Here is a 25,970-nt window from a genome sequence, read left to right as displayed (position 1 = left end):
AGAGGATCAGAGAAGAGAGATCATAGAGATATTGACTAACAGATATTTTTTCCTGAGTCTGAAAGATTATCCATATTGTTTATGGATAATCACTGTATTCTATGACAGACCACATGTGGACTGTAACCACATCGGTGTTCACCTTAAGAATGATTACTTTGTCACTCAATACCTTCTGTAAGAGTCCTACTTCTGTTGCACTAGTGGAAGAGTTAGTACTCAGTAAATTGAAGATTATTGGTAACAGTATCACTCATCTTCTGATTAACATGTGAAAACACCTCTAGGAAATGTTTCAGGTATAGAGTGACAGCCATTGTTTCCTTATTGTTCTTGTGGAAACTAGAGCAATGAGAATTTAATGACTTTGAATTATAGAATTTTAGAGCTGGAAAAGCCTTAGAAAATGCAAATTCTCAATGTTTTTATTTTACAGTTGAGGAGGCTGCAGACCTAGAAAGGTAAGTGTGACTGATGTAGCTGAGGTGTAGGAATTTCTTTCCTTGATAAAGTGCTCAGGAATTAAAGTCAACCATGATAGTCCTGTCGCTAGCTTCATGACAGTTATCGTTACCAGCTTTCTAGGAAGTCTCTTCAGATACTTCCCTAACATAATTTGTTTTTGTTGTTTTTCTTTCTTTGCCCATGCTGTTTCTGTAAGAATGCCATACCTGGTAGAGTTTTGATGCATACTTGGTAGTGAACAGTTATTTTTCTGTGATAACTATTAACTATTCAGTTTTATTAGTTATCTATGAAAGAAATTTAGGAAAATTCTGTATGTTCCTATTATTCCTTTGGAGATCTTTCATGAAGAAATATTTGACTATGTCATTTGGGCAGAAAACTTGAAATATTTGGATACTTTGAGATTTCTTTGTAAATATTAATATTAGAGACACCCCTGAATTTAATGAAGCATCTAGTATTTCACAGAGTCAATTTGTGTTTATTTAGATTCCTTAGGCCATAATAATTTGAGCATCCTACATTTCCACCTGGATCCATCCTGAATTGCATGTCAGCTGAGATTTTGAAGAAGAAACAAATACAAGAGATTAAGGTTATTTTCTTCTTTATTTATTGTTAGTAGTTAAATTCAGTCTAATGTCAGTGCTTCCATTTACACGCTAAAGGCAAAGCCAATCTCCCACTCACTCACTCACATCATTTAATGAATTTTAGTTTTTGGCAGATCTCATTTCTATTTGTTCTTGAGGGAAACAGATAGCTCACATTTTTTTTGTTATTTTTTATGAATTCAGAAAATAAGTGTTGAATTTATAGAATGAGGACATTCAAGCTGACCCAGAATGATCATTAGCTCTTAGGCAGTAACTGTAAATTTCACATGGACACATCTCTCATAGCTCCCTGTTTCACAATCACAGAATCTAAAATCACCAACTGTTACATGTCAACTAAAACCAGTATAGGATATTCTAGCTACAAGTATGTGAAACTGTCACTTAGATGTGTGTTAAAGAATGTTTTAGAATCTTCTTGCTAGATAAGATAAATGATTACATTAGCATTTCTTTTCAGATGTTATTTTTTAAACTCATTTGAAACTATTTGCAGATAGAAATAGAACTATACTGAATGCTGATCTCAATATGAAATATAGAATCCACAGAATACACAAAAGTATTGATGATACAACATTCAATAATCAGGATGCTATGAATTTTACATTAAAATTTAATTATGTAGTAAAAAATAGAGTTGTTATAGCTAGAAAAAAATATTTTCAGAGGCAGCAGATACCCTTGGTGGAAATGAACAGTTCTATATAGAAAGAAAATCCAGGAAGTATGCAAACTAGACACCAGAATACGCAGTATATTAAATTTAATCAGAGATTACACAGAATATGACATAAAACAGCAGTTGACTAGAATAATTATAATCTGCAACACGTGAAAACAGTTTAGAAAATGGATTTAGGTCATATTCTCTGACAGTAGGTTGTTGGAAATACAGGCATAGAATCAGACAGATTTATGTGTCATCTGGTGCTCCCTTCCCTTGATACCATATCAACTTGAACCGATGGTTTTGTATGGATTCAAGCAGTAGACCTGCTGTTGATTGGCAAACTAAATCTGTAATGAGACTGTTAACTTCATGAAGCCACAATTAACTATTTATTGCTATTTTGATGAGTATTTTAGATGCAAAAGCACATTCCTCCTAATATAGTGGGAAATATAGCTTAGAAATATTTTGTGGGACAGTTTGATGATTGTCTAAAATAAGAATGTTTGGCTTGTCATGTATAATTCCATTATTCAGTGACAAATATGCATTTGCACATCAGAGACAGGAATTTTAGAGATGAATCTTGGTGGAATTTTTAGGGAAATCTTGTTCAACTATATTTATGAAAGCAAGATTATGTTATTTTTTTAAATTGGGTGTACTGACTGGCCTAAGCATAGACTTTCTTCTTTTCAATCATATAGTTACAAAAACTGTATATTACAAACAGTATAGAAACAAGCTGAAAAGAATGAGCCACACATCCTGGATGATAATCTATATGCAGTTAAATTTACATATATAAAAGAAAATACAGCCTACTCCCTTAACAGTGCACAGTTATTTTTTAGATACAATGTATCACTAGCAAGTGGTTGTGGCCACCAATTCTAGTTATCCCCAGCACAGAGAATAAGAGCAAGATCCGTTCGGTACAGCTTCCCTCCATCCGACAAAGCCATTATGTTCTTCTTGTATGTTGTAATATTATTAATATCCAGATCCTGTATAGAACATAAATGGCATTGTAATCCAGTTAAATATGGAAGTTAATTAACCACTGTCAAGTGATAAAATGTGAGATGAAAACTACTTGTTACATCAATCCATTAACAAAACAGCTGGATTAAATTCTTATACAAATGTGAATGATCACAAGGTTGTTTTTAAAATCTGTTTATCACAGTTACCCTGATTTAGGCCAGAACTAAATTGAGTTAAGAATTGAATTCTATTTCTGCTCCTTTATAAATTTTTAAAGTAGATTTCCAAAATGAATGTGGGGTTGCTTTTGGATGGATCCATAGAGTCTGCTTAAGAAGTCAGTGCCACGGTAACTAAGTTACCTGTTTATTCTTCTCACACAGATCCTTCAGTAAAGCATCCAGTTCATTTTCATCTATGTATCCATTGCCATCCTAGGGGAGGGGAAATAAAATAGTATACAACCAACTTGATCTACAGTAGTGGGAAATGAAGTAAATGGAAATAATTGGAATCTTTTTTTAAAAAATTATACTCTAAGTTCTGGGGTACTTGTGCTGATCGTGCAGGTTTGTTACATAGGTATACATGTGCCATGGTGGTGGTTCGCTGCATCCATCGCCCCGTCATCTACGTTAGGTATTTTTCCTAATGCTATTCCTCCCCTATCCCCCAACCCACTGCTATTCCTCCCTTAGCACCCACCCTCCAGGCCCCAGTATGTGATGTTCCCCTCCTTGTGTCTGTGTGCTCTCATTGCTCAACACTCACTTATGAGTGAGAACATGCAGTGTTTGGTTTTCTGTTCTAGAAAGTCTCCCAACTGCATACATGGCAGATACTCTAATCTGTTATGTCAGGCCACCCAAGTTTTTAGCTACTCCAAAGTTGTAAGATATGCAAGGTATTAGTTACCTCTCATTCAATACCTTACATTTGTATAATATCTTGAACTTTTCAAAGTACTTACACATGTAATTCACTTAATGTTAGTAATTCACTTAATGTTAATAATATCTTCTGGGACAAGTGAGGGAAACAGGGCTGGGGAAGGTATGTTGTTCCGTGTCACACCAGGGGGTGGCAGAGTTCTACTAGAGGCCACAGGTCCAGGAGTAAACAAATTAGAAGCAAAGGGTGTGACCTAGTGACATCACAAATAACCTTTATTTTGCTGGATATTTTCCCCTAGCTTAATCCTCATTCAATCCTGCAAACTGGTGTTATTATTATCTCTTGTTTACAAATGAAGAAATTGAGGCTCCCATGAGTTTGGTATCTTGTTCAAAGTCTCAAAGCAGGTAAATCATAATGTGGGATTCGAATCAAGGTTTGTGTAATTTGGACATACCATAATATCTTTCCTATGAAAAGAATGAGTTGGTCGTGTAATTTTATTATTTTCTTTATATAAAAATGGTTTTCTTCATATAAAAATGATTTTCTTTATATAAAAAGAAAACCCTAAAGACTTCACAAAACACTGTTCAAATTAGTAAACAAATTACATAAAGTTGTAGGATGCAAAATTAACAATTGAAAATTAGTTATGATGATAAACTATCTGAAATGGAAATTAGAAAATCCTATTTACAATAGTACCAAAAGAATAAAATGCTTAGGAATAAAGTTAACTGAGATGAAAAACTTATACATTGAAAATTATAAAATACTGATGAAAGAAATTAACAAAGACATAAACAAATGGAAAGACATCCTGTGTTTATGGATTGGAAGGCTTAATATTGTTAAAATGTCTGTACTACTCAAGCACATCTACAGATTCAATGCAATCACTTCCAAAATCCAAATGGCAATATTTATACAAATAAAAAAATACTAAAATTCATACAGAACCACAAAAGATCCCAAATAGCCAAGAATCATCTTGAGAAAGAAGAACAAACCTGGAGATATCACACTTCTTGATTTCAAAATATATTACAAGCTACATTGATTAAAATAGTAGGGCACTGAAGCAAAAATAGAAACATAGACTAATGAGCTCTTGGTTTCATATGTTATGGTCAACTGATCTTTGAAAAGGGTGCCAAAAACACAAAATGGGAAAAGGATAGCTTTTTTTCAACAAACAGTGTTGGGTTAACTGTACAGCCACATGCAAAAGAATGAAATTGAACTTTTAGCTTACACCATATAAAAATATATTCAAAATAGATTAAAAAATTAAATGTAAGGTCTGAAACTGTAAAACTCCTAGAAGCAAACAAACATTAAAAAGGGCTTTATGGCTTTGGTCTTAGAAATGATTTCGTGGATATGAAACCATAAGCAAAGGAAATACAAGCAAAAATAGACAAGCGAGATTACATCAAACTTAAGCCCTTCTGCACAGCAAAGGAAACAAATCAACAGAGTGCAAAAGCAGCCTACAGAATGGGAGAAAATGTTTGTAAACCACATCCCCAAAATGGTTAATTTCCAAAATGCGTAAAGAACTATAACTCAATAGCAAAAAATGAATAATGCAATTTAAAAAAAGGGTTAATAAGTTGAGAAGACATTTATCCAAAAAGGATATATAAATGGCCAACAGGTAAATGAGAAAATGCTCAACATTCCTAATCAGAGAAATAAAAATTAAGAGAACACCTGACACCTGTTAGAATGGCTATCAAAAAGATAAAACACAAGTGTTAGTGAGAATGAAGAGAAATTGGAACTCTTATACACATTTGTGGACATGCAAATATGGTGCATCCATTATGAAAAACAGTGTGGAGAGTCCTCAAAAAATTAAAAATAGAACTACATATTATCAAGCAATATCAGCATAAGACAAATACTGCATGATGCCACTTATATGAGGTATCTAAAATAGTCACACTCATAAAATAGAATGTTATTGTCAGGGCTGGGGGAAGGAGAAATGAAGTGTTACTAATCAATGAGCATAAAGTCTCGATTATATTAGATGAGTGAATTCTAAAGATCTGTCAATATTGTCTCTATAGTTTATTTTAAACTTAAAAATTTGTTAAGATCTCATGTTAAGTGTTCTTACTGCAATAAAAAAGGAAAAAAGTAATAATTTTTTACCTGATCATAGAGCTCAAAAGCCTTATTGAACTCTTTCCCACACATTTTGATTCCCTAAAGACAGCGAAGAGAGTAAATGTTAAAGTGCTATTACTATGTTTCAGCATGTTTCCCTTGACAAGTCTCCCACATTCTAGCTTTTCAAGGAAAATATTATTTAAGGTAGTAAAAAGTTAAATACCTGGAATTTAAGAAGAAAATTCTCCTGCACTGGCAGTAACCTTTTGAGAGAAAACAATATATTAATTATTAAATTTTTTGAAAAGGACCCACTTATGATAACATTTTTCATGATTCCTAAACTCACCTGGCCATCTCAGTTAACTCCAGCTTCCCATCATTATTTGAATCAAATAGTTTCAGCTGAAAGATAGAATGCCATTATTCTAGCTATTTGAGGAATGATTTATTGCATGAAGGAGATGAACTTCAAAATAAAGCTGCTTGAGTTATCAACTACTTGTATATATACAGTAAAATTTTAGAAACGAGAACTGCTAAACTTTCAATGCAAATTTTCAGTTCTGTAATGTGTCAATTGCTAGAGTTTATCAGAATAATATAGAATAGTCAAACAGCAATAGTGGTCTTAGCTAAGTTCCTAGAACACTGTTACTTTTTAAATTGCAAATACATTTGTATGTGTGTCAAGATGTGGGAGGGATGGCGTCTGAGGGTTTACTGCATTTCTGGAGTCTCTCCAATAGGAAAATAAATATTTAATTTATTTCAACCTTTTAGAGCATAGAACAGCACAAACAAAAGCAGAAAACAGATAACAAATAAATCCGTAGAGAATAGAATTTTTGAATAATTTTTGAATTGTTTTATTTTCTATTGGGCATTAGAAACTCAATAAAGCCCTCCAACTTCCCACTGCACTTATATAGACATCATTCACAAAGACACATCCAGATGTAAACACACTCATACCCATATTTGGGAAGCATTCATCTGTTTAGACAGTAGCAACTATTGGTATAATATATCAAAGTAGTATATATTAATTACATTACATATATAAAATGTATATACTAAGTGAACACTAAATATGTGAAAAATTAACATTGTTTTTAAGGAACAGAATGTGTCCAGTGTTATAATGGATATAGGTTTAGTGACATCTTTTTGAGGAGGAAATGAAGAGTATTCTATGGTTTAAGATGTTCTAAGAATCTTTTGTAGGAGGCGGATTTTTTCAGGGTCACATGCTGACAAAACAGTTTATAATCCATTGACCGTAATATTCTGATATTGTCACACTCTCTACCAAGATACTGGACAGCTCGATCACTTAGTTTTGTGCCCATAGGGAAATATTTCCCAGCATATATATTTAAATTTTAATTAGCTCTTGATTAATTTGCTTCCTGGATTTGAACTGGTTTATGACATTTAATCAGATAATGTCGGGCCAATCCAACAGAGGGAAACTCCCATCTGAGTGGGTTTTGGAAGACTGCTTCAATATTCTACCTGGAAAGGAGCCTTTCTTTAAATAGGCATCCCTTAAGATTGGAACAAAGTGGAAAATTGATAAATGTAGGTTATTGTCCATTACCCAAAACTTTTTCAGAGCTTAGATCTGCCGATTGTGGCACATAGCAAGAAACTCTTCCCCCATTTGTTTGCTATTGCTGTTGTAAGTGGAGATGTAATGAGGAATTAAAGATGATCATGAAAACCTTTTTGGTTGTTTTGAAACTAAAGCGTAGCCCCACTTTATAATAGCACTGTTTAGTGAATAAGGCAATAGTAAAGTTCTGGTAGGGTTTCCACCCCCCGGCCCCCCACTCCCATAAAAGTAAGCTGAGATGCTGAAAGCAAACCTTGGTTACATCAAATATAATCAAACCCTTTATAAGATTGTTTCTCAGAGTAATTAAAAAGTCTAACTCCTTTAATATAACAGCAGCTTCTATAGTATAGAGCTATGCTTATGGTTTATTGATTTAAATCCATGGCATAAGAATTCACAGTACCTTCACTGTACTGAAAGCATGTATGAATATATGTATCTCCTGGTAATCCTACTTCTGTGATGAGTCAAAATAAGCAAACTTCATCCAATAGAAACTAACTTCATAGACATTGGTTTATTTTATCTGGAACCTTATTTATTTGCTCATTTTTTCCCCCTAAAACAGTAGGTGCCTATGTGTAAAACAGTTTTCTTGGCTCATCAACATTCTATAGAAGATATTAGATATCACTATTTACCATAGCATCAGCCTCAGGGCATATTTAGATTTCCTTTATAAGCACCAATATAAAACCACCAAATAACAAAAATCAAAAGAAAGAAGGAAACCCATTTTAAGTTGCTTAATTAATAAAGTAGCTAGACAGCCTCTTTAAACTCTAACAAAGTATGATTTCCCAAACTATGATAAAAATGGATTCAGGACCTCTATAATAAGTGAGTTTTTGGTGATATAATTTATATATATATAGTTTACCTTATACATGTGTAAGTTATATAATTTAGTGATATAATTACACTAGCTTTGGAAGAAAAGCAAGTCATCTTTTGATAGATAAAAATTACACAGCTCTACAGGAAAGAAAATGCTCATATGTTGAGTCTCAAAGCCAATGTCTGCAGCACACAAAATGACAAGATGTAGGCATCCCTAAGTATTTCAGTTTTCAAATGGAATTCTACCTATGTGCATATGATACCCACACCACTGCTTGCTTATTTCATACTGTGTGGTCTTGGGAATTAGCAAGAACATTATACTATTTCATGAGCTCTTAGCTGCAATCTTTACAAGATCAGTCTTACCATTAGGTCTGTATACTCAGCTAATTTTGTATCATCAACGGTCTTGTTTGCCTTTTCCAGCAGGTCTTTTAGAAAGTTCTGTTAAAACAAATAACATTTAGATAAATTTCATTGACAATATATTGTCTACTTTCATTTCAGAATGCCTTGGAACAGGACGTACCAGGAATGCAAAGAAAGTCTCTTTTTGAGGGTATAAGCAGGTGAGTAGGGGAACTTATAATAGAGGAAAGACCAACCAGGTGGTCCTCTTGGTATTCCAGCAATGAAACTACCTCTGACAGGAATAATACCTGCTTTTTACCGAGACTTGATTGGTCATTATCTGTGCATTACCATGATTTCATGATTTCAATTAATCTGAATAAAACCTTTTAAAACCAGCCAGCCCAGTGGATGCATTTCTGCTTGCTGATACCTTCACAAGTACTCAAGGGATTGTTCTGCAAGAAGCACAAGGGCCTTTATACCTTTGGACTATGTACAAAAAATTATTAGTAAACCAGATAGAGACCTATCTGTAATTTCAAATCCACTTCTGCCTCCCCCGACCCCAGGCTGTATTTACACATCAGTTTATAGCTACTATGATACTCATTTCTCCAGAGGGCCAGTTGGTTAGTTTTTGGCTTGATGCAGTCCAAAGCACTTTGGTTAAAATGCTTCCGCTGACTATTCAAATTAACAAAATTGGCCACAGATGATGTCATTGAATCTTTGAAAGATATATGAATCATATTAAAATAGAGATTGAAGTGGGAAGGATGAAAAACAAGATGATTATTAACTTGACAGCTGGAGCTTAGGAGTGAATTTAATTTTTTAAACAGAAATGTAAATCAAATAAAAGCTTTACAAAGATTTGCCATGTAAGTGGCATGTAAGCACTTAAGAATATAATAGTCACTCATTTTGTTTAGTGCTGTTCATTCATAACTCCTTTATTTTCTCAGAAAATGAATGCAATTAGGAAAAACTGGGCAGATACTATATCCAGATATTATTTAAGGGTTAGATTTTTTTCAATTCAGCAATGGTTTATCTCCCTCAGAACTGTACCAATTCTGGGCTGATTTGATAACACTTTTTAAAAGGAAAGAGACCCTTTTCTTACTTTGATAAATATTTTTACTTTAAATATTCCACTTGAAATCCAAAGAGAAGCATGGAAAATTCAGCTATCTTTTGGGGTTGAATTTTATTTTTGAGCCTTACAGGGCTTTTGTCAGAGATTAATTGGGTTAAAAAGCCTCATCAGAGACTAAAATGGTGGTCACAAAAATAGCCTGGGAGAAACTTTGGGACGCAGAGATTCAAAGTCGTGTCTGAGAGCAAGTGATGTTTTACTCTATTATGGATCTTAAAATTAGCTTTCTTGAAAGATCCATTAAAAAAGAATGCCAACTTATCTTCAAAATTCCCCAGGGAAGAGGACTTCTATTTAGAATCTCTTTCTGAGAATAAAATTTAGAACAAAGGAGACTTTTAGAATATTTTGAGGTCAGTATTGGAAATGAACAAGGTTTTCATTTTGAACTAGAAAGGATCTTTAAAAGAATATTTTTGGTCTAACTAATAAAATAAAAACACAGTGACTTAACTGTCACCTTGTGGGTTGCTGAGCTGCAAGTTTGTAAATACATTATTTTCAGTGACTTCACATTCAAAATGCTTACATTTTCAAGAGGATACACTTGAATATGTTTTAGCCATTTTGCCATGGTCCAAATGTCCCAGTTCCATCTTTAAAATTGTATTCTACTCAAACTACATTGAATTATGACTAGCACTGTTTGATATTCCTATTTCCCGGCATAGCAGCAAAAGACGTAGCTCTTAATAAATGAAGTCTGAAAGAGTGCAGTGCTGTGGTGGGGTGGGGTATCATTCTTAGCATAATCAGACATTCTAGGTCCAAATCTAGGTTCTGTTCTTAGGCAGCTGTGTAATCTTAAAAAATTAGAGAGATTTTTAAAGATCTCTCTAATTAGATCTCTCTGCACCCCAATCTCACTGTTTGTATATTACGAGTGATAATACCGGCTTTGCATATTTTCTGTGAGGATTAAATGTTAAAATACATTTCAAGCACCTTGGTACCTTGTACTCTGCCTGACACACAGTCAATAAACATTAACTCACTTATATTTTAGTCACTCTATATTTTAAAAATAGAAAAAGTAGGGTCTTTCAGATGGACATGTTTTGGGATCGGTCTGAGGAAATGAGAAGAATACTTCCATATTCATGAAAGGCTAGTAAATTGAGTTCATGAATAATATAATTTATTATATGCTACATGTCACAAAAGCTTTCATGTGCAGAATATTACTGGAGCTTCACAATAAGCCTGAGAGGAAGGATTTATTACCCTCATTTTAAAGATTAAAGAAAATTAGAAAGATGTAATTAATGAGGTAAGACTTGATTTCATATCTCTGCCTTTTCTTTTATATCTTTCTTAAGTGACAAATTCATTTTCTCAGTTGCAATTTTTCAAAATTTTAATTATAGGAGATTTTTCTTTATCATCGTTGTTGTTGAGAGACAGTAGGTTGTACAGAATGTCTACAGGCCTTGGAGGCAGACTAGCCTAGATTTGCACATCATGCCTCTCTCCGATTTCTGTGTGGCCTTCAGTATATTATTTAACTTCTCTCAACTCTTCCTCACTGGGGTAATAAAATCTCATAGAACTCATGCAAAGATTAAATAAGACATTATGTGTAAAATAGTTGGCATACAGTAGCTATTCAGTAACTTTTTCTTTTGTAAGAAAATCCATATGTGTTTATTTTGAGAAGTAAAACTTCAAATTTCAATAAAATGAATGGCTTATTCGGCTTATCTATAATTATGTCTGTCTGTCTTTTATTTGTGTACTCCACAGAAAATGTTTATTTATTGCATTACTCTACAGAATTTTAAGAAGCAATTGAAGTCTTCTTTGATCTGGTACTTCATTAACAATGTCGAAGAGTAGGTGAAAACGTGACACTGTTCAACATTAGTTTCTTTTGTGGGAGGTTTTTTAAAAAGCTAGGAAGCTCTTAGTTCGTAATTGCATTTGAAAGGAAAAAGTTAGCACAGGTTTTTATTTGCTTACCTTAAGCTCCTCAGTTTCTATGAAACCACTGTGGTCAGTATCATATTTTCTCCATGTCTGTAAATAATTTTGGATAAGGAAAACAAACACATTTTTAATAAAACAAACAATTTTCCTACTTTCAGCAGCTTTCTTAAAGGGACAACTTTCTTATACCTTCATGAATTCCTCACAGGACTTCAGCTGCTGGCATCGGAAGAGCAGCAGGAAATTCTCTTCTGTGGGTAATATGTGAGCCAACTGGAAAAGATTTAAAAAGAGAGAAACGTGTTGTAAGGAGCTCAGAAACAAGTCTCTGTCATCACCTGCTGCTTAGTTTTTCTTCAGCGTGTTCCCTCACAGGCTAGAAAAGTAGAAGAAAAACATTAGAGTCGGCGTTCTGTTTCTGGTACTTTCCTATCATTTCTTCAATGCTTGTGTGCCCTCGTGTGCTTGGTTCTTGGGCCAGTGAGGTGGCTGCAGCAGACCTGTGCTCAGGAAGAACTAGCATGGCCGCTTGTCTGCTGGACATTCAGGCAGATTCGTTCTGTTGGCTTGAATCCTTCATGCGTTCTATGCCACAGATCAGGGCCCTCTTCTCACAGGGTGTACAGAATGGCATGTGAAGTGAAAAAACCGTGAGGAACATACATGTAGGGGAAGGGAGTGAAGGGGGAAAATGCATTCTCACACCCGAGGAGAAAGCCTGCTATGAGATACAAGGGAAGATAAACCAAGGACAACTGTAAGGCAACGGAAAAGAAATTCACCATGAATGGTGGGGCATTAAGCAGGAATAGGAAAAGCCAGTCCTCAAATTGTTGCTTTCTGCTGAAAGGACATCCATTGCCTGAATCCAGGGCTGGGGTTTATTTTCTGATCTCCATGGCATGCCTCTATATTTTTCCTTAGATGTCATTTCATAACTTCAATCCTCCTCTATTTTTTTTCTGGAAGAAAAAAGGATTCCATATCCCATTTTATGACTAATCTATTGCATGCAGAGAAGGAAGCAGCTGGATTGATGGCTCTACTGCAGATGCGAGATCTATTTCTGGCCCAGCAGCTAATTAGCTGTGGTCCCCAGCAACCCCGAGCCATTTCTGGACTTCAGTACCCTCATCACTAAAACAAGGACTTGAAATAGAAGCCAGTGTTTCTTGAATATATTGGAATCAAAACGTCTTCTGTTGGAAGCACTGCATTTTCACCATTAAAGAATGAATCTACACACACTATATGTCATCTGATTTCCAGGATTTCATGAATTCCCTGAATCACAGGCATGGACCTTCTTCCCTGGATTTTAGGCCAAGAGCCTGTAGTCTAGATCAGCCTTAAAGTCACAGTAAGTTCAAAAAGTTCTACCAAGTTATAGAAAAGATTATCACAATTATTTTTTTAAATTCATCCTTTTAGGTTTAAATTTAAAAATTTAAAATGCACTATTCTATGATATATGTAAGCAATCTCATTTTTGTTATACCTGTGTATGCCCTTTAACTTATTTTTAGCTTTTTGAAATAATATTTCAAATTAAAACCACTAGATTTACAGGCACTACATATGTGGGTGAGACTAAGAGAAATGGCCAAACCTCATATCAAGTTTAATCTGACCTATTAATATGACCTATCTAGTCATAAAACATTTTCTTATTTATTTTTAAAGGAAGGTCACTAGTGTGGGTAGATGATAATATATCTAAAAAGTGAAAATGGGGGTTTATAATTTTCCAGTACTTTTAAAAAATGTAATTAGCTTTTGGTACATAAACACATTTGCATCATTGCAGTGTGTGTGTGTGTGTGTGTGTGTGTGTGTGTGTGTGTGTGTGTGTGTATGGATGTGTGTGTGTGTGTGTGGGTGTGGGTGTGTGTATGTGTGTGTGTGTGTGTTATCCAGGTCCCTTATTAAACTCAGGACATACTTCTGTGACCTTTGCATTCTTTCAATTCCTTTGAATACTCAAATCATAAAATTTTATACCTCAGAAATATTTATTTATTTATATTTATTCAAATAAATAATATATTTATTCAAAGACCACATTTTTCAGCTGAGGGTGCTAAGGCCTGAAGAGGTTGAATGACTTGACCTGATGATTGGCAGACTGAAAATCACTTTAATTTGGTGATTACTAGCAGATTAAGTCAACAACATGCTTCTTGAAGACAGTAATAGAATAGTTTGGCTGCTTCTTTGCTCTTGGACTGTAAATAATGAATTTGTTGGTGATTTTTACAGGTGACAATGAGATAGTTTGAATATGATAGGCTGTTATTGAAATCTAGAACCCCGTCTTCTTTACACCCCCCCCATTTTTTTCCTCATCTGCAAGTGGGCTGCTAGTGGAAAGTAACTATCAATTATTTTCATTATTAAAGTATCCAGATACCTGGCAAGTTAGGCCTAGAATGTAGGTCTCCTCCAGAGCGAAGGAAGAAGAGGAGAAGGGAGGGAGAATGGTTGTGGGTGGACTAGGCATGGAGAGGGGCTCTGGAGGAGGGAGAAGCACTCACACCCTCCAGTCTTTTGTTGAGCCTGGCCTCATCTATAATACTTTCCTGGAAGCATTCTGAAGAATGTCTATTTGAGGATTTTAAAGAAGAAGGGAAGAGAAGAAAAAGTAACCCAAGAATGAAGAGGGAACAAAGATGGAAGGCAATATAACACATGAAAAAGGAAGAAAATATGTCAGAGGCAGACATTTTAAGAGAAAGATTAAAAAATGGAACTGGATGTTACATATACATTTTGGAGGGTCTGCATGATATAGAAGGCCTAGCTACATTTTATTAAGGTTTTGCATGAACGTAAGTGTTCATTTAGGAAACAGGTGATAGCTAATACCAACTTGTCCTTTATTTATTAGTATGCAACTTGTTAGATACTTCTTAGAGTTTTTAGGTGACCTTCCTATAGACCATTAATTTCAAGAGGGCAGGGAATAATACTTTTCTGCATCCCCTGAATATCCAGCATGGTATCTAGCATCTTATATGCCTGAAATAAATACTTGTGAATTAGTTGGTAATTTTACTTTATTAAAAATACCTACTTAAAAGGATTTAGAGTATTGTTTGCTTATCTTCATTATAATTTTCTATTTTGTTTGGATTTTTATAATTAATGTTTATTGCTTTGAACAAAAAGGAATAATTTTTCGTTAAATTTTATATCTTCAAATCCACTGAATACATAAAAACAGAAAAGATAAAAGAATGAGCTAGTAAGCAATCACTAAATGTAAAATTAGGGAAATTGTCTTCGTTTCAAAATAAAAGTTCATGTAACTCATAAAGTTCAGAGGTCTCCTAAATGTCAGATACAGAGATAGTAAAATTGCTCTTCATGTCTACTGTAAATGTATATTTCTTGCCCACACTGCTTTGGTCTTATACTTAAATTATTAAAATTACAGATTACATCTATGTGCAATATATTCAATCTGTTTTAATTTCACTGAACTGTTACTGTTACACTCAATACCATCCTATTTTATAAATGTTAGAAAGGAGTCTTAAGCACATAAAAGACTATTGTAAGACAAACTAGACACTTAATGAAAGATATGTATATGTATCTATAGAGTGTGGCTACAGTGAATATAAAGAAATCTTTCTTAAGATGTGTTTACAACGTGGTGGTCGTGTGTTGTCTCTTGGTTCTTCTGTCAATGTGTACAAATCAATATTCAAGTTTCAGAGCTGGGCACAGTAATTCTCTAGCTGTAGCCTTTATGATCATGCCTACAATGTGCCAAAGGTCTTTCATATAGGAGGCATTAAGTACAGTTACTTTATTCTCAGATATGCTGTCACTGCTGTTCATAGAAGTACCCAATACTTTCTAATCCAGTATTATTGGTGATTCCATAGTTTTTGGGCTCCCTGCCTGCTCTTTTATAAACTCTCAAAACTTTTTTATGAGTTGGATAAGAGAGTGAAGAGTATCAAGGGGATGTGTGGAAGGCAGGTAGCTATGGAAATAAGCAGAATCCCTCAGAGCTTCATTTCTGAGAACTAGTTGCTTGTCCTCAAGAGTAGGAAAAAAAACAACTTTCTACTTGCCTGTCTCCCCTGCCAGTCGACATGCTCCTTGAGGATGGGGTCTGTGTCTTATTTACTATTTCTTTGCCCAGCAACTGCACAAATTTTATTAAATATTTTATTGAAGCAATGCATAAAGTCAATTAACTATTTGTCTAGTATCAGGATAGGCTGTAAATAAATGGAGGTAAAGTTCCTTTGGAGATAATTTCAAAAACTTATTACTAAGCTGTGAATAGGGGTTGGGGTGGACATTGTGATATGCCAGCGCTCCCTTCAAGTGCTGGGAGTGTTGCTGCAGCCTCACCTGTCAGGGCCCATTGAAGGAATACCTGGAGTGAAGAGAGCTGCGTCCCCAAGGAGGTGGTATCCTATGACTGATCAGCACGGGATATAAAGGCCCAATCCTCTCACTCAAAACTAGAGACATTCCGGAAGGGTCATCCCAGCTTCAGAACTCACTGTAGGGTCAGCTGATGTCTCTGTTGAGACTGTGTCACAGCCTGGCTTCTCCCTCTGCCCAGACCTATTCTCTTCACTACTATCCCAGGGGTACTGATCCCAAGAGCACTTCCTAATAAACCTGCTCATTGCTGCTCTTCCACTCAGTTCTACTTCCCAGGGAACTCTACCCATAACAGGGGTCTTTACATCTCTATTTTATTTCTAGCATAATACAGAGCCCTTGCCTGATGTTTTGGAGTAAGTTGAAATCCCTTGCCATGGCTCATTTGGCTACTAAATATAAGGCACTGTGCTGGTGACCACAGTCACAACTAGTGAGAACCGTATAGGGAGACAGATACTTTCAAACAACTTTTCCCCTGACAATTTCAAAGCAGGTGATAAATACAACAATAAAGCTAAGTTCTAGTTGTGAGGAGAGGATACATGAAAGGCTACTTCATTAGTGATATAAATTACATCACAGTGCACATGAGGCAGAATTCCTAGCTTTTAAAGACAATCATGGTATGGTGACATTCTTGAACATGTATTAGCCAAGCATTCATTTTTTTTCACTTGAGAATCGGAAAAACATTTTCCCTAGCCAGTGAGAAGTAAGTCCAGAAAATCTGAAAGGTAAATAACTATCAAAAATGTAAAGCTCTTTGAATTTAATAATTTGAATTTGACAAATTATATAAGAAGTGAGGGAAAAGCTTGGCATTCAGAAGTTGGGGTAGATTTTCTAGTAAGTTATTGTATATGTAACAATAATTGAAAATACATTTGTTGAGTTTTTACAGTGTGCCGGGGTTGAGCTATTTGTTCAACACACATTATTTGATACCGATAATCATTAACAACCTTATGAAGTTAATACATTGTCATTCCTGCTCACAGCCAAGGAAACAGGATCAAAGAGGGTAAATGCCCTGCTGTCACATAGATTGTAGTTGGAGCCAGATTTGAAGGCAGTGAGTCTGACTTTCTTGGCTTTTAGACTCTGTTCCTTACCTTCATCACCCTCCATTAAAATCTTCAATAAAAACATTCCTAATAAATTATTTAGAAAAATCCATGCAGAGACAATTTTAAAATCGGATTTCATTGTCAGTCATTTCCTCAAAATCTGAGGTGGAAAAGAGTCTTCCATGAAAAATTATTATTCACCATGGCTAAACTCACAGGCTCAAATCCCATTGCAGATGAAAAGAGGGAAAGGCTGGAGAAGAGCTGCTTCCCTGGGAGGGTTGTTACAGTTTTAGGATTAAAATAGCTTTTAGGTCTATTTTTCAGTGGATGCACTGACCTGGACAAATAGAAACAGTAAGAATGGAGAGGACGGTAGGTTGTCACACATTGCTCAAAGAATCAGGTGAAAAACTTATAGATTTGACATCCATTTAAGAGAAATACCTACATTTCATGTGAATACCAGAGAAGAAAGGTCTATTATCTGCTAAATCATTCAGTCTTCCTTTTTAATTATTTTAATAAGCCCTCTTTGTGGTAGAGCTATTAGTCTGAATAAATTTAGAACAGTTTTTGACCATCACTTTATTTGTTAAATTATCTCAGAATTTGAATGCTCCTGTTTTGGGTTTGTATTAACAATCTCTTTATTTCTGAACTGTATTTATGTGAATTTTTAAATCTATTTAAAGACATGAAATTAGAAAGTTCAGAAAGAAACATATTTGTTTCTAGGTAGCAAATGCATGTTGTTAGAAAGTGTCAGTTAACTTTATCAAATCAGAAGTTTGAAAGTTAACCATTACATTTTCTAATTTTTTGAATGGCATCTTTCAGAGACAAACCAATTGGCCTGTTCCATCAGGGGAGTAGACTACTGCATGAGTATCATTTGGTTTACTTTGATTAGATTTTTATGAGTTTGTGAGTACAACTATTAAATGAGCTTAACATATAAGTAAATCCATCTAGTTTCCCCTTTGATTACCAAAGTTAATCTGTGTTTGATGTCAACAGGTAGACTATTATAAATTTTAGAAAACATAGGATTTTGCATTCCTTTATAACTGGCTAGAATTTATGTATTTATGTCCTATATTATTTATAGGATTTCTAAGCAAGTGATATACATCAAATTGGAAAAAGAAAGGATGAACTTCATTTAATACAACTTTCTGGCGACGCTAGAGAGCACAATGTAAGTTCATACATTTCCTCCTCCCCTCTCCCCATTTTCTACATGTAATCTGTAACTTTTAATAACTATTTCCCAATTATTTTCAGAATTTCTCTTTTCTTCACTCTTAACCACCACAGAGTGAATCAACACGCATATCAACTGTGGAAGCAATCTCCTATTTATTCTCCTATTCTCCAGTTCTCTTCTCTCAAACTAATGTCTTCTTCCAGATGCCTTATTCCTATGTCTTGGCTGATAGCTCAGGTTAATGAAAAGAGTTCTAGAATCAGAATGAGATTTAAGTCTGTATATAGACTTTGTTACTCCCTGCCAGTGGGACCTTGGATACATCATTTGGCCTTTTCGGGCTTCAGTTTCTTCTTCCTTAAAATGAGAAATGTTGGCTAGTTCTTCCCAAGAGTCTCATCTAGCAAAAAGTTCCATGTCCTGGGACACTAAAACCTTCCAATCAGTTTATATGTATCTCATTTGTCTCCCTTTAAATTCTTTCTGCTTCAGCTGATCAAAAGTTCTGCTGAAATCATGTTTCAAGTGCTTTGCCCAAATAACTTCCCTGCAGAACACTTTGTGCATCCCTATTCAACCCGGCTAAACTTAGAACCTTGCCATAAGTATTCAACCAACTGAAGCCTGAAAACCTTTCCTTTTAATGCAGAAAATGTACAGATTATTTATTATTAAAAAAAGGCAGAGTAGTTTGGGGGAACATGGCTGGGTTCTGACTGTTCTACCCTTTATTTCTTACTTTTTCTGTGACCTTAGGCAAATTCTATTGAAGCTTCGCATGCCACAATTATAAAATAGATCTTTATTTTGTATTTAAATTTACTTAATTTTCTTATCATGAAGATCAAATGAGATAACATAATTGAAAACGCTCTGTAAATTTTATAATTTTATACAAATGTGAGTTCTTTTATTATGTTTATTGCTATAAAAGCTTTTCACCTCTTTATTTCAGACTTCATTGCCTTCTCTATCCTCTTCTGTTATCTATATTTCTCTATCTTTCCTAACACAGAAAGCCTTTTCTTTTCTGTAACAGTTTCTTTTCTAAAACTTCTGAGGAAATTTCCTTCAATAACCCTCCAGGACAATGCTGCTGCTACATGGCCTCTAACCTCTCATTCAAAATAGAGCTCAAATAATAAGTCATAAATGATTAGACTGTATTACATAAAGTAAAACCTGGATTCAAAACATGCTCATCCATTTTATCCTTTTAAAAATGTAAAATCCATGTGAATCACATCAATGCTTTTTACTGCACAATTTAGTATTGCTGAAGAAATGAAATTGAATAAATAGCTGAGCCCATTAGAGTCCTTCAAGGTGAAGTATGTTAAATGTAAGGTGACAGTCTTTCCTTTACTAGGATTATAAAGTATGTCAAATTCTAAAAGAGCCAATCCGTAATTTCACTGATGTCATATTTTCAAACTAGTTTTGAATAATTAGATTTACCTCATCTCATTTATGTTTAATTTAAAAGTTATTTTCTTATCCTTGATGGTTTTATATCTTGATTAGTTGGCCTATATGTCAATCTGTAAGTCCCACTACTATTATCTATTTATATAGTAATGAGTTACACATAGGTAAAGGGGAAAGTATGTACTCCAGGGAAAAATTTTAATTACAAAGATAATAATAGTATGTCCTCTCTTAACTCAATTTGTAGTAGCTGTTTAAAAGTAAGTGTATTTCATATTGGCATCACAAGTGTCCTATAAGATCAATTATTTGAAAACCAGGTTATTTCTCTGAATCAAAGGTAAATTATTCCTGAATGTTGAGAGCCAGAATACTTTACAATCTAATACACTGAGAAACAGTATATAAATAACATAATTATGCTTACGATTTGGCATATTTTAAATTATGACCTTATTAATTTTTCTAGACAAAGGCTTCCACCCAATTTCTCTAATAGGCTGCAGAGATAAGAAAGAGGCTGAGACACCACAGGCTGGAAAGGGAAGTAACAGCTCTCACAAATCTGAGAATGCAGAAGAATTGATGCATAATCCGTTTTGCTTCCTTGATTCACAGACAAAAATAAGTTGCCCTTAATAGGAAAAGTCATTGTCAAAGGATAAGATTTGACACCCACAGTTTTAACTTTCAGAGACTCATAAGAAATCTGTACCTATAACAGATCATAAAATATTCACTCACTTTAGTTAAATTCTTGTGTTTTTACTAAGGCCAATTGTCAAACCAGGATGCAGCTTTTTGCCATGAAAAATAAGGATTGTAAATATTTCATGGGAACTGCAAACATTTTACTTTATATTTTACAAGTCAAGTCTACACTGTTAAGTGATAGGAAATACTGATGGACCATGTGCTTAGACACTGTATTGAAGTGAGGCTGGGTAATGGAATGTGATCGATACTCATCTAGAAGTCAGGATTTGTTCCTCTAACTGCAGCTGTGCCAGCAAACAGCTGTATGACCAGAGACAAACCATTTTATTTCTCCAGGGTCTCAATTTTGTAATATGTGAAATTTAGGTCCTGGGTTAGGCAAACTCTTAGATGCTTTTCATTTCTGAATATTTTTGAACTGCATGCTTCTGAACAGAAGATAATGTATTAGCTAGGTAAAATAAACCTTTCTGAATGGATCTTGTTATATTATATTTGACTTGAATACAACTTCAAAATGGAAATTCATTTATTAAAACTAAATCAGAAAAATTCATAAATTCCTTACCTCTACAATTCCTATTTTTCCATCATCTCTTTGCCCATACTGATCCACAAAAGTTTTCATTTCAGGTGATAACTCCTAAAATTATATAAAAGCAGGTAAGAAGTTTATAAAAAAAATTCCCAGTTATGCTTGTGATGGTGTTAATAACTTACTGCAAAGAAAAATGAAAATTAGAACCATTTAGAATTATGCATACTGATGAACTAGTCTCATAAAAATTAAAGGCATAACTGATATGCAGTATTTATTAGTTCCAAATAAAAGAGTTATAATCATGATGATTATTTCTCAATTACTATGATTTATCTTCTATTATTAATTTTGAGAATATGCTACCCTTTGAAAGTATAGTCAGAATCATTCAATTTGTAACTTTGAGTGAATTTAAATATAATAATCACCATCAATATACTTTCAACATTGCTCGCTTCAGTAAAGATTATCTTGTATTGCTATACTATCTCATCTTATAACATTTTTCTTATTCTAACTTAATGTTTTATCTATAAAAAGTAATACATGTTTTCAGTTTGAACAAGCAAAAAGTGTGAATGTTAAAGAGTAACTCACTTTGTAAGCAAAGATTGTTTTAAGCATAAAAGAGGAATTCATCAATTAAATACATTTAAAAATTAAGTAGAGCGCTATGAACTATAAACTAGTGTTCTGAACATAGAGCTGGTGTTCAGGAGGTTTAGTTTTTACCCTTGGGTCTCCAACATAGCCCATTTAAAATAGCCCTGTTGCATTAACTGAAGCCTATTTAAAATAGGTCAGCCCTTACTAATGTTCTATTCCACGTCCTTGGGAAAGCAAATTAAGGTCTCAGTTTTCATTGTAGCTAACAAGATGGTGGTATTATCTACCACACAAGATTGCTCTGGGGATAGATAGGTTAATATAATTTAAGGCTATATTGAGACTAAATATCATTATTGCTAGTATTTACAAATCTGTTTGGAAAATGTAAACATCTTTAGTATAACTAAGATAATAAACAGTAATAAAGCAATTTAATTGTATTTTAGTCTTTAAAAATACTTACTGTAGATAAATTACAATTTGTATTTGCTGAATAGTGGGAATATCACTTCCTACTTTTTTTTTTTTCACATATACCTTAACATAAACAAAAACCAAAGCATCTGTCCTTAAATTTTAAAATGGTGTAATACTACTAGTTTAAGTAGCAGACTTGACATTTAGTTTGTGAAGTTTCTGACAAGTATGTCAAAATCTATTTTTTAAACAGTACAAAACATATAATCATCATCACCACCAATTATAAATGTATAAAAATGAGTGCAAATATGAAGACCAAACACTATGTTTAGTGTAAAAGGATAGTTTCTGAAAATATATTGCATTGTTAAATTGCATTATTGTTATATTCATCTAGTGAAAATTTGGAAATTTCATGTTATTAATATGAAAAGCCAAACAATGTTTCCATTAATTCAATAAAATCTGTTATCCTATGGCTAGACATGCAACAATTCTGGTTTATAAGGTCAATCTTTGTGTTATTAAGAAAGAGAAGAAATATATAAGAGTAGGTTTACTGCAGTGAAGTTGGCAATATAGTGAAACATGTATCTATTATATGAAACTCAGAATCCAGATCTTGGTTTAGATTTTAACTACCCAAATCAAGAAAAATACTCAATTCAGAAAAATCTAGATTGTATTTACAATCCAGAAAAATACTAATAAGGCATTAAGCAACTTGTTATGATTCTATAACTATGCTTGTTTACTATTATTACATTATAGTCTAATAATTGGAGGTTTGAATATTCCAAAACAGAGAAAAAATAATTAAACTCTAAATCTCCAACATGAAGACATTGTTTACAAAAAGGTACAAATAGTATAAAGTAAAAGGAAGAAAAGAAAACAATTTTTTAAAGTTCATGAATATTTAAATTTCTAGGATGAAAATAGATCTCAATATTAAAATTACTTCTGGAAAAATTGAAATATAATCATTTAGCTGCTGGAAGCATCTTCCAAGGTTTTAAATCTAAATTTTATGGAAAGTAAGACTTTTCCAACTGGATTTTAAAACATGTATTTTTAAATAAGGAAGATACTTGCTTTTATTAGATTAGCGAAAGATACATAGGTTTATAATGACAGTATTGCATAAATTTATTTACATGGCAATATATAAGATATTGGGAGGGTAGAGAGTATATAAAATATTTTAATGCTCTTTTATTCCATTCTGTTATGCTTTTAGATTTATATAATATTAAATCTGGGTAAAACAATCCCTAGAGCACAATCTAGTTTAAAGTCAATTTGGTCAATGATTTTTGTAACTGATAGTTCTGAGTTCTGTAATGAATTATAATACATTTAGAGCCCTCTGGGATTCTTTTGAATGTGCTGTACAGAGATGTATATTACACAATTTTCAATTTAGATAGCACAAAGAGATAATTCTATTATTAAATTTTATATACATCACTCAATATTAGAGGTGGTGATCTGCTGTATGATATATACATCATTGGTAATGTAAAATCTCTTTCTAAACATAGTCAAAAAGGTCAAAGACCATTAACATGTAACTATCCCAATTCAAGACTGTCTTCTCAGACCGTGTTACATAAACCTCAGTAGAGTAGTACAATTTTTAACCCATTTTCCTCTAGACAACTATCTCATCTATGTTTAGAAACTGATTATATTTTATTTTGATGCGGACATGTTTTCTTAACAGGTTAACTTATGATCAAAGGGAGTCATTTACAATTAATAAGAATTGTCATTTGTTTAATTAACTAATGGCTTAAATAACCAACATAGCTCATTTTCAAAACACCATCAATTGCTTCCTATCAGAGTATCACTTCGCTTTGTTTTTTTTTTTTACAATACATGAAATTTTAAAAATTGTTTTACTTTTTACTGCTCTACCTTTTGGGTTTCTTGCTTTCAACAGAAATGAAGACCTTTTCTTGCTAAATTCAGTTACGCTTCAAGTTGGGCAACTTTCCCCTAGTGAAGAGGGTCAAGGCAGGATGTTTTCTCATCTCCCCAACTACATCAACATCACAACAATAATAATTGGTGATAGAGTAAGAGATCCATAATCTGCAGATCTGTTTCTTGACCACCAAGGGGCAGAAATGCATTTCCACCCCTTATTTTTCACGCAGTAAAAGAGAAGTTAAAAATTACCTAATCAAACTCAATGGTAGATGTGGTGATACGCTAAAGAATCTCACGCACCCACACTTCTTTCTTTGAATATCTATTAAAGCAAATACTAGTATAGAATATATATATTTAAAACTCTGATTTCAGATAGCAAGGTTTTTCCCTTTAGAAAATCTCTTTCTCGCTGTCTCTGCTTCTCCCTCTTCCCTCCCTTCTTCTGTCCCTCCCTCCCCCTCCCCCCGCCTCTGTCTCTTTTCCCTTCCCCTCTCTCCCTATGCGAGTAGGAAAACTGTTCTTTCTTTCCTTTCACAGTCAACAAACGTTTACATAACCCAGAAAGCGCTTTACCCTGCTGGCTTTTTCTGAAAACACAAGAATGTTTTAATTTGGGGACTGAAGGTCTTTTTTTCCCTCTTTCGCAAGCTTGAACCTACCAATCCAGCCTTCTTCCGCGCCTGCTGGAGCTCCTGGATCAAGTTCTGCAGCTCCTTTCCTTCCAGGTAACCACTTCCTGCAAAGACAAAGAGGCACCCAGGTGTCAGATAACTCATTCTGAGTGTCTTTCCCGTTCACTTTCCAAGAGAGTTATCTTTCTGGCGACCCGAGAGGCTCGCTCCTCCCTGGACATTGATTAACCAGCAAAGCATATAGACGCGGCAGCGCTCCTCTCCTGGAGTATCAAACTTTAGATCCACTGAGGGCAAAGGAGGATGGTTGGGGTGCTGAGCGCAGTCACAGAAACTTTGGGGGGCAGTGTCCCCCAGTTTCTGCTCTTTCTTTCCTTCTAGCATTACCGTTCCTGGAAAGACAAAAGTTTAAGGTTTGGGGATTACGGTGGAAACAATTTAAACTTTCAGGGTGAGGGTTTGGCGGCCAGTCGGGAAGATAAGAAGATAAGATTAGACCTAAGGGGGAAGAAGTAAAGAATAGAAAGGAGGGATAATGGGATCAGGAGGCTCAAAGGAGGGCAAAGAATGGGAAGGAGCATGGAAACAGGTCTGGAAACAGTTAAAAAGAGAAAAGATAATCACCGTCAGCGTCGAAATGAAGCCAGATCTCGAAAAACTGTGAGGCTGTGATGAGGGATGATTGCAGGTGGGATTCTGCCATTGTACAGCGGGGTGTGTGGCTGGGTGTGTGGATATGCGTGTGTATCTGTGTCCGCGCGAGAGGGGTGTGAGCCAAAGCTCAGCGTGTGCGCGAGTCAGGGCTGCGGAGGGAGACCTGGGCGCGGGCGCTGCCGGGCGCTGTCCTCGGTGCTGCTCAGCTCAGCGTTCCTCCAGAGTTCTCTCCCCACACCCCGCACCCAGTTCTCAGTATTTATCCCGACGGCCCCAAGCCGGGCCACGCCTCCTCCAGCCTCCCATTCCTCACTCTCCGCCTCTTGCTGTCACCAACCTTCTTCCCCTCCCTTCCAGTTTTCTGCTCTGTTCCCAGGAAAGCTAGCTGGAGCCGGAGTTTGGACTTGTTGGAAGCAGCAGGTGGTGGGAGATCCTTTGCTCAGAGGTTGGATGCTGAAAACAGAGGCTCATTTCTCCCTACATTCTCCTAGTCCAGGAATAACCTTATTCCTGAATATTATAGTAAAACTCTTGTTACTTGGAGAGGTTTTAATTTTCAGGTAGAAGGGGAAAGCCGATGACGGGTAGAATCACATAAATGATTATTATATTCATGTGTGATTTCTCCAAGACTTTTCAGTTTTTGTTTGAAAAAAAGAAAAAAGCCTGTGA

The 25,970-nt window shown here is 34.6% G+C and overlaps 1 protein-coding gene and 1 long non-coding RNA gene across 2 annotated transcripts; one reads left to right on the top strand and one right to left on the bottom strand.

Moving 5' to 3' along the window:
* Window positions 1-1,058: 1,058 nt before the first annotated feature.
* On the bottom strand, window positions 1,059-25,533 carry CALB1 (calbindin 1). Its single transcript, XM_032249649.1, has 11 exons — window positions 25,269-25,533; window positions 24,672-24,748; window positions 21,070-21,144; window positions 11,856-11,939; window positions 11,700-11,756; window positions 8,594-8,671; window positions 6,113-6,168; window positions 5,987-6,026; window positions 5,806-5,859; window positions 3,108-3,179; window positions 1,059-2,765 (listed from the first exon to the last, which is right to left on the bottom strand). Exons 1-11 carry the CDS (start codon window positions 25,345-25,347, stop codon window positions 2,652-2,654), a joined length of 786 nt encoding a protein of 261 aa, XP_032105540.1. The 5' UTR covers window positions 25,348-25,533; the 3' UTR covers window positions 1,059-2,651.
* Window positions 8,667-24,746, top strand: LOC116531046. The gene is made up of 3 exons (XR_004260237.1): window positions 8,667-8,796; window positions 18,258-18,347; window positions 24,661-24,746. It is a non-coding gene; the product is annotated as an uncharacterized LOC116531046 (long non-coding RNA).
* Window positions 25,534-25,970: the final 437 nt, after the last annotated feature.

This window comes from Sapajus apella, unplaced genomic scaffold (genome assembly GCF_009761245.1).
Source record: "Sapajus apella isolate SASKATOON/1434 unplaced genomic scaffold, GSC_monkey_1.0 scaffold3, whole genome shotgun sequence".
NCBI classification, from domain to species: Eukaryota; Metazoa; Chordata; class Mammalia; order Primates; family Cebidae; genus Sapajus; species Sapajus apella.
The sequence above is the reverse complement of the archived record's forward strand: the minus strand, read 5'-3'. Positions and strand labels throughout refer to the sequence as shown.